Source organism: Rhinolophus sinicus, linkage group LG07, assembly GCF_036562045.2.
Source record: "Rhinolophus sinicus isolate RSC01 linkage group LG07, ASM3656204v1, whole genome shotgun sequence".
Lineage (NCBI taxonomy): Eukaryota > Metazoa > Chordata > Mammalia > Chiroptera > Rhinolophidae > Rhinolophus > Rhinolophus sinicus.
Genome location: NC_133757.1, coordinates 2,095,001 through 2,107,500, shown reverse-complemented (window position 1 = coordinate 2,107,500; position 12,500 = coordinate 2,095,001). Strand labels below are relative to the sequence as shown.

Here is a 12,500-nt window from a genome sequence, read left to right as displayed (position 1 = left end):
CACTGGGCAGAAACGGACCAGAAGTAGTCTTGGGGGGGGGTCCCTGTTCTTCGACACCAAGCTGCTCACCCTGGGTTGCCCTCATCAAAGTGACTTGGCTTTCCAGCGTCCTCGTGGGGGGGGGGAGGAGCCCTGGTGTCAGCAGGAGTGACTCAGCCCTGCCCAAGGTCAGCCTCTGTTTCACACCGTAGTTACCCTGGAAGCCCTTACAACCCGCTAAGCAAAGGGTATTTTCGGTGACCAAGACGTGGAAGGGTGGGAAAGCGCAGCACGGGACATCTGACTGGAAACCAGGCCCTCCTCCATGGTACTGCGAATGCTGCTCTGGTATTCACACGGCAGCCCAACCCGGCCTGTGCACAGGGACCCACTTCCATTCACCGCCGCCTGGCAGCGGATGGCGGCATTGTGATGTGACACCAAACACAGAAAAGGGGACAGCTCATCTTCCTTGTTACCAAAATAATACCCTCGTTGACAACTACTGGATTGCATTCAAACAATTCTGTTTACATACCTCCCAGAATGCACTGGATTGCGGCTTTTATAGTCATGTCGAAAGTACATCTACACGTCCAGCCCAGCAGCTAAGGGAACCGAGGTCACATGGCACATCTGAGGCGTCACCCAGGGACGGGGACCCCAAGACAGACTCCCCACGGTGCAGCCCTGAGGTGGGAAGTGGCCTGGCCACCCCGTGCTGTTGGCAACCCCCACCCCAAGGCAAATGCTACCTGTCTGCACAAAAAGGCCTGTGAGCAAAGGGGAAAGGAAGCTAGTGAATAAAGTCATCCTCAACATAATGAAGTCACGTGCTACCTAATGTTACCCTCTTTCTAAGAGAAAAATCAAGCGTCGATATCATTAACACTCAGGCATCTTGGGGAGTAGGGGACTGCAAACCCGGTGGCCAACATAACGCTCTGCGGAGACCCACCGGGCAATGGCTTTGCTGCACACTAACCCAGTGTGAAATCTCTGCTCAGAAGTAAGCGACAAAAGGAGCTCTCAAAGCTCAACCCCCTCCCAAGACTGAGATGTTCCTGCCACGGAAAGACCCCCTCCCTCCTGTGTTCCCAAAGCCGCAGCCCCCCCACCCACCCACCCATGGATGCACTTCCCAGGACATCCATTCGCTTGCTCAAGGCTCTGCCCTCCTCCTTGAAGGTGGGGCTGTCACCCTGTGTCACACACCTGCCCTACTCAGCGCAGATGCACAGTAGGTGCTCAGAAACCATGAGTCATGACTGCGGGGCTTCTTGAAAATACCAGGCCAGTGCAGAAGGTATCACAGTGTTTTTGATTCTGAGAAGCCCAGGTGAACGCAACGTTTCCCACATGTCTACACAAACACTTGTTCACAAATGTCTTGTACGGCGCTACTCGTAATACCAAGTACCCATCCACTGACGACTGGAAAAACAAAATGGGGTCTTCCCCCTGCAAGGGAATCTATGCAGCTGCACAAACGGATGGAGCTCTGATGCAGCGACAACGTGGGAGAACCTGGAAACCTGCTGAGTGAAACGGAGCCCATCAAGTGCCCACACACGTGTGGTTCATGTGTAGGAAACGCCCAGAGGGGCCAATGCACAGGGACGGAAGGAGAAGTGTGGCTGCCTGGGGTGGGGGAGGGGAGGGGAGCCATGGGGGTGCAGTGACCGTCACGGAAACAGGCGTCCTCGCTGTGGGATGAGAATGTCCTTCAATCAGATGCCCGCACAACACTGTGCACCCAAGCCATTGTGCACCGTAGGTGAGTCTGTGCTTCACGAGGTAAATCTGAACTAAAACAAAAATTGTAAGTGAAAGGAACATCTCTAATCTGAAGTAGGATCTATGTTCCCGCTACACCTATACTGAGGGAATGCCTTCCGTGGTCTGACGCCATCTGGTCAGACCTAAAGGTGCTTCAGCCATTTGTGTAAAGGCACAGAAGCCCCGAGAAAGTAAACGAGACAGACCCCACCATGGGGGAGGCATGGGCCGAGGGAGCAGACTCCCAGGCAGGACAGACCGTGTTTCCCCGAACATAAGACCCAGCCGGGCAATCAGCTCTAACCCGTCTTTTGGAGCAAAAATTAATATAAGACCCGGTTTTATTTTACTATAAGACCAGATCTTATATAAGACCCAGTATAAAATATAATATAATATAATATAATATAATATAATATAATATAATATAATATAATATAATATAATATAATATAATATAATATAATATAATATAAATATAATACTTGGTTTTATATAAGACCAGGTCTTACATTAATTTTTGCTCCAAAAGACACGTTAGAGCTGATTGTCTAGCGAGGTCTTATTTTCGGGGAAACATGGTAGGACATGGCTTCCCAACACTACTGCCCTTTTCAACCTTCACAGAGGCATTTTTAACTCCTGGTTTTCCAGGCTGAGTACAGAAGAAAAGGAATGCTCTCAGGCAGAGCCTTTACCGGCAACTTGCCAAGGCTAACGTAAATGCCGGGATCCCCAAACCACAGTCTGAGCACAGACTCTGGATGATGTGTCTCCTGTACAACAGCCCTACTTCCACACAAGGGGCCCCCAAACCCCAAAGTGTGTTGGCATCAGAAGGCCTCTGTGGCGGGGACCAGCCTCCCTTCCCATCCCTGGAGCCCTGCCGGCTCCCTCCGACTTCTCCATGCTCTTCCCTCTGCCTGGGACGCCCGTCCCCCGCCACAGCTGGACGTCCAGGGCGCAGCCTGCCTGGCCACCTCCACATCATCCCCCAGGAGCCTCCGTCCTACAAAATCCCACGGGGCCTCAGCTGTCCCTCTTCGCACCTTTTGTGACTATTTTATTAACGCCTTTTCTCTGTCCTGTTTCGTTCCCCTAAGACCTTGAGTCAGCTGGGGCATAGTGCAGTTGTGCAGCCCAGACCCAGGCTTCCCCTGGGAGGAGCCACGGCTGAGCATCGCCTACCCCGAGCACCTACAGGCCCCAGGTGGCCCCTCCTCTTCTGATCGCCGGCAGTGCCCAGCTGAGCACCTGGCCCAGGTGGGCACCAGATAAAAACTGAACACCAGAAACCACGGGGGACTCCAAATCATGGTGACTGTAAGCTTCCACACCACGTCCTATGGTGCCACACCCGTCATACAGCTCATTCCTGACAGTGGGGGACACAGGTGGCCACAGACACAGGGGCAGTGAGAGAGGCAGGGGCCTGCGGGTGACACGGGGGTGCCAGTGTCTCACATGGCGACAGAGCTTGCCCGGGCCACGGTTGCTGGGACTGTGAAGAAGAATGCTAGTGCGGGGACCACACCTCACAGGTGTGCACCTTACTTCTGTGGCATCAAAATAAGCCAGCCTTTGAAGTAGGCTCCATTTTAACTGCCCACAGCACACGAGGCCAATCTAATCTTCACTGTGGGACACACTGTAGCTCGACGCCAAGGACATCATGGAGTGGTCATTAGGCCACCTGGGCAGTGACTGTCCTTCAGCCGCACGAAGCCCAGGAGCTGCACCCTATGTCTCGGACACCTGCTCGCCAGCCCAGCCCAGCAGACCCTAAGGGTGACGTGCGAGGCTTCTGTACTGGGGACACATTCATTCGACAAAACACTGAGGTGGTCTTCAAAACCCAGCTGGGAGGGATTATCAGGGCTAAAGCCTGGCTGGTAACCAGCTCCAGGGACATGCGCTCAGGAGACTGGGGAGCAGTGTGCACTGCAGGCCACCAGCCCCCCATCCTCGGGGCTCCGACAGGAAGGGGCAGGGGTTGGGGCAGGGCCTTCTGAGGGAACAAAGCAGGGGAGAAGAGGGAGAAGGGACCCGGCAGACTCACCCCACGTCCAGCCTCCTTGATGGCCTATTGACCATCAGATGCCAGGGGTGGGGGCCACCTGGCCGGGCTCGCTTTGTCAGGCAGTAGGACTTCCACGTGTAGAAGATGTAAGGAAGGGCTACCCCTTGAGGGCAGGGAAGGGTGGCATGTGAAGGGAACGAGAAACGATGACCCACCGCCAGGCTGTACCTTTAGGGGACGTCCCCCAAAGACGGTTTATACCGATGTGTACCAAGACCTGCACGGCCCACTGTCTCTATGGCAGCGTCTGTATTTAAAATTTTACACACTCTGTAATGAATCTTGCAGAGCACATGTGCCACAGCCCAGGCACCCAGGTCCCCGATGGAACAAGTTATTCCATATGCTCATTAACAGCATTTGAAAACTTTTTTTTTATGTAGCAAACAGTCCACATTACTGACTAATGGCCTCCCATTTTGTTGTTGTTTTATAGACAAGCCACTCTAAGAAAGTTAAAATTTTGCATTTTCTACAACAAATAAAAAAGATCCAACTGATTCGAAGGGCAATTTTTTAAATGTACTTTGCCTCAGCCTGAGCTTTTGAGATCTAAGCCTAGGCCTACAGCAAATGTATCCAGACAGGTCTAAAGATGCCCCCAAAAGTCAAAGTTTCACATGAGAGCGGGAGTCACCCCTGAGGTCCAGCGAAACACCACGCATGTCCACTCGTGCAGACCCATGGAGCTGGTGGGAGGGGCCTGGGGCACAGGTGGCTGGTCAGCAGGGACAAACAGTAATGCCTGGTTCTCACTCCTATCCTTCTAGAGTCACAGAGTGATCTAGCTCTTGTCCTCTTTGGCTCAGGAGAACCACACGCTTCCCATAAGGGTCTCCAAGGACATGCTGGTGTGTTCTCACCAGGGTGATCAGTGCGATTTCCTTTTTACACCTTGTTAGCCCAGCTTTATCCTGCACTTCAGTGGCTCGCTTTCACGTTGTTGTGTTTCTAAAGGTCATTCATTCATTGCCCGCCTTCCCACAACTCTCAGAAGTGAGGCATGCACCCTGACCAACCAGAAACTCACAACCAAAGTCCCGCTCGTGAGCCCACCCTCTGCGTGACTGTGCTCCCTGGGCCTCCTGGGGGGGCAGGGAAGGGCTGCCAGGGGCCCCTGCCCAGGCTGGGGGGTGTGGGAGGCTTAGCAGCAGAGGACCAGGCCTGTGCCCCCACCCTCAACAGTCACAGAGTGAAACCCGATGACCCTTTTGTCCTTTGGGGAAGATGAATGGCTGTGTCCTCTCTGCTACATTTTGTCAGGTTTGGTGCCAGAGAGTCGATACCTTCACCTTGACGTGGAAACTTTGTGATTTATCAGTTGGTTTCTCCTCCCGGGTGAGCGCGGCCCCGGAAAGTGCAGCCATCGGGGCGCAGGGCGCAGACTTTGGTCACAGCCACTTGGAAAACAACCAAAGCCCCTCTGATGACAGACAAATGTGTCTTGTTAGCAACTGCCCAAAAGCACTTGACTTGTACTAATAACAAAAAGGCCATGCTGGTCACCGTGGGTCCAAAGACGAAGCACCCTGTCACCAGCCTGGTTGGGAAATTAGCAAATAATGTTCTTTTCCTTGATAAATGGGTGACAGCTCCCTCTCACCAATCATTTTTAACATTTTGATGCGTGCCTATGATCCCACTGGAGGAGCAGAAAAGTTTACTGGCCTCAATTTTCAGATGATGAATGGAACTCTCTAAATGTGCGATTTCTGTATGAGGTATAGTTCATTTTAAGCAATTCTAGTAAATGGGTGTCACTGATTAGGACAAATCGTCTACTTGTGCAATAGCACAAACGGTGTGTCTCATTCTCCCAGCCTCCTTCGAGACGGGGGTGGGGGGGAAGAGGACAGCGGTGACCCCGGGAACCCTCGCGGCACCACTGTTCACAGGGGTGCGTCGCTCGGTGTGCACGCCCGACACCCACTTAGCACGCTGGCAGATGAACTGATTGTTATTTGGCCTAATATCGTGCCGCACAGGACACCAGGTGGGTGTCCTGCCTTCCTCTGTGGCCCAAAGGAGCCTGCAAATGCCCCCAAAGATGGCCAGCCTGACTCCACTCCCAGACCTGCACACCATCCCAGCCGACAGGGAGAATTCGCCCTCTCTCGCCTGTGCAGACACATGACAAGAGCCAAGGTGGGGCCGTGTTAGGAGGAGAAACCGTGCTGTCAGGTTCTGTGCCATCTGGGTAACTGCCAGCTCTCCGAGTTTGGACAGGTCTAGAGAGGGCCACGTCCCACCCTCTGCCTCCCCACGACTAACCTCATATCAAAGGCAAGGTGTCTACCCTCCAGGGGACGTGGACTCTCACCGACACCTGCCAGCTGGAGAGTTGGAACAAGTGACACAGTGTGGCCACAGAGTGCCCACTGCAGAGGACTGGACAGGGAGCCACCGAGCACTGGGGGACCTCATGGTCCCGGCCGGATGGGGGGCCCAGGAGGAACTGACTGACCTGGTGGGAAGCTTCCCCCAATGCTAGGACCCATGATTGAAGTATTTGTTTCTCCATCGTGTCCACATATGTGGTTGGAAACACGTAATCGAAATGATCAGGTGGTTCACGTTTAAGGGAAGGCGTTAATTAGCATTTAGTTTAGCATAGTAAAAACAGTATGATTTGTGGGAGGCAATTAGGGGCCATTTGCTGTGTGGGTACAAGTAATTTGTTTGAAGAGCGCTGGCCTGGGAGACAGCTCGCTGGTGCTGGCAGCGGTCGAACGCGCTATTGACGGTACAGTGTGTCACTATGCTGTTGACAGAATCACATCTGAATGCACACAAAAGATCCTTAAGACACTTGAGAAACATGAGCACTTTTCAAGGGGTGAAGTGAAGTGGGGTTAAATGGTGGCAGCCCGCCAAGGACATGGAGTGGCCACGGGCAAGGAAACTGTCACCCCACGGGCGCCAGGACAGCACCTGAGGACAGGTTGTCTCCCCTTTGACATGTCGCCCACATAAGGCACAATCTGACTTTTTTAAAAAAGCAAAAAACATAAATACTGTATCAGAAAGAACACAAACTGTTAGCAATTATTGGTTGCGTCATGATTTCATAAGCTTGAAACTGAATGCACGTCTTCGTGCAGAAAATAATCATTTTATGTCCCCATGTTGGTCTACATTGCAGAGCTGGGCCTGGGCCATGCATTCAGCAGTCAAACTCTGTCTGTGCCCCCCCGAGACGTGTGTACCCTGGACGGCCAGTATCTTCCTTAGGAACTGGGTCTGGCCTGTGGCAGACATGTTGACTCTGGGTAATTTGTGGTCATTTCTTCCATTGAGCAAAAGACATCTCTAAACGGAGGGTGGGTCAAACAAAGATTTGGGCCCAAGAGGTCACAGTTGGAACCACCTACGAGCCACCTGGTATCCTGGGAACCTCGCTGGAAACCATGTCACCACCCACCAGCTTCGGTTCTCTGGTGCAACAGGAAATCATGCTGCCAATTGGGCACTGAGAGGAAGCAGTCACACACACATCTGTGCAAGAATGCCTCACTCTCGGAAACGTGTCTGTAAACGCCGTTTTTGCTCTAGCATCCTTTCATTTAGAAGCACACAAATTCCTATTTGTCTTAATCAAATAACACCCCAATGCTTCTATTCTAATTAAAAAATAATTTCTTTTATTGCTCTGAACAATTGGATGTGTTTCTACTGGTGAAATTATGAATGTGAAACGGTTCAATCCGCGTGTACCATGAGTTTCTCAGGTAGGCTATTCCGGGACCATTTTAATTATTATGAAACAAGCAAATGATACACTCACTATTAGACAAATATTAAAACAAGCATTGCACTGTTATTAATTTGCACTATTCACTTTTAAATGCAGCAAATATCTCATTAATTTAATTTTAGGTGCCCACCCGCATATATTGCATTTTACAGTCTAGAAGGCAATTTACTATTAACTGGCAATTACATACAGAGTGGTTGTTAATTCTGCTCCTAAGTGCTAGCCGCTTGAAAATTGTTCTCTCTCTCTAATTTTTGACCTTCTTACAACAGGGGTGAGGCACAGTGGGAATACAAAGGACTAGTATGAAAGGGCCGGACATGTCATTTGTGACTCATTCTTTTAATTCACCGTGCTAATCAACTGAACTGCCACTACTTCCCAAGGTAATTGTGTCTTTATAGTAGTTGAAAGCAGCAGGCCAGGGGGCTGGATAGATGGGCTTGCCAGCCTCTCCTTCCCAGAGCTGCGGCAGCAGGGAGCCCACGCCCACTCTGGGTTGACTAATCGGGTCTGGTTCTGAAAAATCTGGTGTTTCTCAGATCACTGTAAACAGATCATTTAGGCCTCTTGCCCCTGGCGGGTGGGGCCCTCCTCTGTCACAGGTTCATTATCCTGAGGCTGGCTGCTAGCTGGGAAGGTTCACTGTGAGGGTGTCCCAGCAGCCTCCGGGCGGGGACACTGATGGGAGCCAGATGCCCAGGGGACGGTGCCCTCCCTGCAGGGGCTGCGCCTGAGTCCTGATGTCCAGAAAGACGGGCTCAGTTTTCAGGGGCAGCGTAATTCCCGGTCATTACTTCATTGTCCCCGTCAATTTCAGGGCAATGCAAATCAGACAGAAGCTTCCAGGTCAGACAGGTTATGACCCCACCTTTCCTCTGCTCCCTGAGTGTAGGGCCCCATATCCCTTACACGGCGTTTGAAATGTATATTCCCGTTAATGATTGGGGTGGGGGGGGGGTGCAATAAATTAGCCTCCTGCTAGCAAAGGCCCAGCTCACTGAATGGGTTCATTGAAAGGCCCATTCGTGGGAGAACTCCTGATGGAGGAAATCCCAAAGCCTTGAGCAGACGGGACCCTTAACTGGTGGCCCAAGAAGCCCGATCAGCTTGGAGTGGATACCACGTCCACTGTGGGAATGAAAGACAGGCCTCTAGACAGCGGGTGGCAGCTGAAACTAGCTCAGGGACAAGCGCCTTCCCTTAGAGGAGGAGGCAGAACAGAACATACCAGACGCCCGGAGAGCAGATCTGCGCCCAGCGGGAGGGCAAAGAGCTGCAGAATGCTGTCCCGACACCCACCCACCCTCCCCTCACACAGTGCTGCCCTGCAGGCCCTCCCCATGTGACACCCCCACGGCCAGTGACAGGCAGCCCCTCCCCTTATGCCCCCTCGTCTTCCAAACACACCTGCCTTTGTTCACAAGGCACAATGCTCAGCCCAGGGCCTTCCTCTGGCCCCTGGGGCCTGAATCCTCAGCAGTGGACAGGCAGAGGGAGGGAAGGGAGAGACCTCCTGCCATCACCATCTTCTCAGAAGAGTCACCACTCCCAACGACAGCCTGCACACACCCCCATCAGCAACGTTGTACCTGCAAAGACCTGACTGACAGAGGACCAACTGAAGGCCCCCACGGAGGAGTTCAACCAGGATGGTGAGTCTGGTGTGGAAAGAAAGAGGTTTCTTCGTCCGTTTCTGTACAGACCAGGTCGGTCTTGCCACATCCAGATACATGCTCACCTTAGTGAAGCAACCCAGGACCCATGTGTCATGTGACAGACACGTGACACCCGGCATGACTCATGAGTGCGTAACACACATCCCTGCCTTTGAGGAAATTGGGGCCCAACAGAAGCTGTACCTCAGTAACCATCTGCAGGAGGTACTGCCTGCTGGGCGCCCGCCGTGGGTCACACGGCTCCTAAGTTCTCCTGGACCGCCACAAAGCCCATGGGGCCGCTGAGCACGGCGCCCAGGTCGTCTGGCCAACACCAGGCAGAGCCAAGCAGGGCGCCTGCTGCCTCTACAGCCTGAAGTTCACGGGCCAGGAACCCAGAGACACGTGCTAACAGGGCGCAGCATCCTGAACATGTTACGGGCGCAGCTGCAGCTCACGCCTGAGAAGGGCCCCGAGGAGAGGTGCTGGGCGAGACCCACCCACCCTCCGTGCTCAGGGTGGGATTCTGAGGTCCACTCCAGAGACCCACACGCATGGGACAGGTATGTACAGGCACATGCAAAATGCTCCAAGCTTTAGAACCCGTTTTGCAGGTCTTTATTTTGTAATACACTGGGGCCTCTTAGCCTCTGGGTCCACCAGGATCCAAGAGCCTCTGGAGCCCAGCGTGGGTGGCACGTGCACCCAGAGCTTCTTGCTACCGGCCCCACTCTGGGCTCTTCAGCAACCTGGGTGCCTGGGAGTGTGCTGCTCCCCGAGAGAAAGCAGCCCTTGGTGGGGGGCATGGACCCCTCTCCCACCTGGACCCCGTGGAGGGACCCTGAGCACTGAGGGGCTGACAGCCTCCTCCATCGAGGACCGAGGATCATTGGCAGCCCAGGCTGGCCCTGAGGTGATACTGGGTCTACTGCAACGTGGGCACCGGCAGGGTTTTCGTGCTGTATTTCACACTCACTCAGTCCTTCCTAAAAGCGGGGTGGGTGAGTAACCTCTACTCCCTCTTCAAACCCCAAAGTGGAGGGTACCCTGGGTCTGCATGTCACCTGCCTGACAGACAGAGGGGAGGCCTGCATCCCACTAGGAGGCCAGGCCTGCTGCAGAGTGTCCCGTCACTGGTGACAGAGCATCGTCGAAGCCCCCAGCCCCAGCCCAGGCTCCTGCCGCAGGCCCCCAGGTGGCCCTTACCGCTGATACACATCAGGGCCACAAGTACCGAAGGACACGTCCTCGCCACTTTTACCCTCACAGGTCTCAGCAGGTGCTGTCCAGCATTAGAAACACTTCTCCAATATTACCGTTTCTTTGTACTTGGCCAGGATAGAAATCAAAATGTGAACATGCCTTCCATTTATTTATGGCATTTCCAAATAGCAGCAAAATCCTATTACCTAAGCACTCTTGTGGGAAGCAGTGTATAAGACAACTTTCAGATAACAAACGTGTAACTTCAGAGGCGACCTTCTCTGGTGATACGAGATTGCCCGAGACCGTTGCAGAACATGGATCCCCTTTCAGAAGCAGTGACGTGTAGGGTATGAGACCCCAGGCCCAGAGCACAGCCCTGGCTTATGTGAGAGGCCCCGCATTTACAGGGTGTGTGAACTTGGGCACATGACTTAACCTCTGAGTCTCAGTTTGTGCAAATGAGTGACAGCGACAGTGCGGGGCAGCCACACGTAGGGCGGGCCCCTGGCACAAGCCTGGCACGTGGGCACCACCTGATGGATCTGGGTGACCTGTCACTGACAACCCCACCACCTTGCTTGATAGGTGAGAAGATGGAGGTCACAGATGGGAGGGGCCCAAGACCATGTGGCCTGTGGGGGCTGCACCTGCCCCCAGCGCCTCGCCCACTAGGACGGGGATGCAGGCCCTGTGCCCGGGGCTCGCCCAGCCTCACCGCAGAGCCCAGCCACGCAGCGCTAAGCCCCCCCACCCCAGGCTGCCGTGAAAGCTGAAAACGGGAACTCACCGGTGTAGACAAACCGCCCTGGAGCGCCTTTACAGAACTGCTTGGACTTGTAGGACAGGGTGACTTCCACGACGCCGGGAATGTGCCGCGGTGGGGTCTGCACTCGGATGGCGTGGGGGGTGATCAGCTACAAAACCACATGAACAGGCTCTCAGCGGTGCTGGCCGGCACAGGCGGACACTCACCAGTTGGGTATAATTACCAAAATGAGCAAAATTGGACCATCGTCTCGGAAGGCCCCCTCCTAGCTGTCACCCAGACACGCGGGATCTAGTGCTCTTTAAGAAAAATATCTGCAAATGATCCTGGGTTTTAGTTTGCAGGAAAGGCCACAGGGCATCATTCATATGAAAATTGCCACCATATGTCCCCTTAAACCTGCTTCTAGTAATTCTAGCACTAATTGTTCCAGGGTACTGAGGGATCTCCTACGGCAGGTTTGAAACCCCAGGGTGGGGGGGAGGGTGTTCTGTACCCACCCACTGGAGAAGCCCCTGCCACAGGCGAACCGTCAGTTCCAAGGGGATCTGAGACAGAATGGCTCGTGTCAGGGCACTACTGACAGCTGTCGAGCCACTCGTGAAAACGCTGCCACTGCGAGTGCCCCCCTCCGCAGGCTTACCTCACTCCACACCAGCATCGTGCCGAACACGACTTGTAGACCGTCAAAGAAGTTGTCTCCGATTATGATCACAGTCGCTCCCCCCGTGGTCCACCCTTCACTGGGACTGATGGCCTTGATGCACGGAGTGGCTGCTCGCACAAGACAGAGAATGCAGACCTTAGCGCCCCGGCCGGCCGGCTGCACCAGCCACTCTGCCCACCTCCAGCCCCTGGGCACCGCAGGAGGACAGCCGGGGCCTTTCCTCCAGGCCCCACGCAAAGGGCGATCGTACATCAGCGGGTTGGTGTGTTTAACGCAAAGTATTCAATGTTTTATAAAGCAAAGGCCAAGCCTCGGAATACTAGTGAGCAAGAGAAAAAACGACTTGATATAGCAAATTACGTGTCAGGGCAAATATGACGATTACAAATGACGAGCATCGCGTGCGAGCCGCTCGTCGATTTATCTGCTCTGCCGCCCAGATCTGAGCAGAGTCAATCAAAAGGTTGTGGAGGGAGACGCAGGAGCAAACGCCTTGCGTTTCGATTGCTCATGAGCAGCTAATTGGGTTGGGTTTTTCCATCCGCGAACTTTGCCTTTTGGTTCAAAACTTCATTTTCCTCTGTCACTCCACAATTACTACTTTTCACTTT

The 12,500-nt window shown here is 53.6% G+C and overlaps 1 protein-coding gene across 18 annotated transcripts in view; it reads right to left on the bottom strand.

Moving 5' to 3' along the window:
- EBF3 (EBF transcription factor 3) overlaps positions 1–12,500 on the bottom strand; it is a 125,330-nt gene that overhangs the window by 19,128 nt on the left and 93,702 nt on the right. For all 18 annotated transcript variants that reach the window (XM_074338796.1, XM_019728256.2, XM_019728267.2 and 15 more), the window contains 2 exons: positions 11,866–11,996; positions 11,244–11,370 (listed from right to left, as the gene is read on the bottom strand). In XM_074338796.1, coding sequence (XP_074194897.1) covers positions 11,244–11,370; positions 11,866–11,996 — 258 coding nt within the window. The remainder of the gene's footprint in view (positions 1–11,243; positions 11,371–11,865; positions 11,997–12,500) is intronic.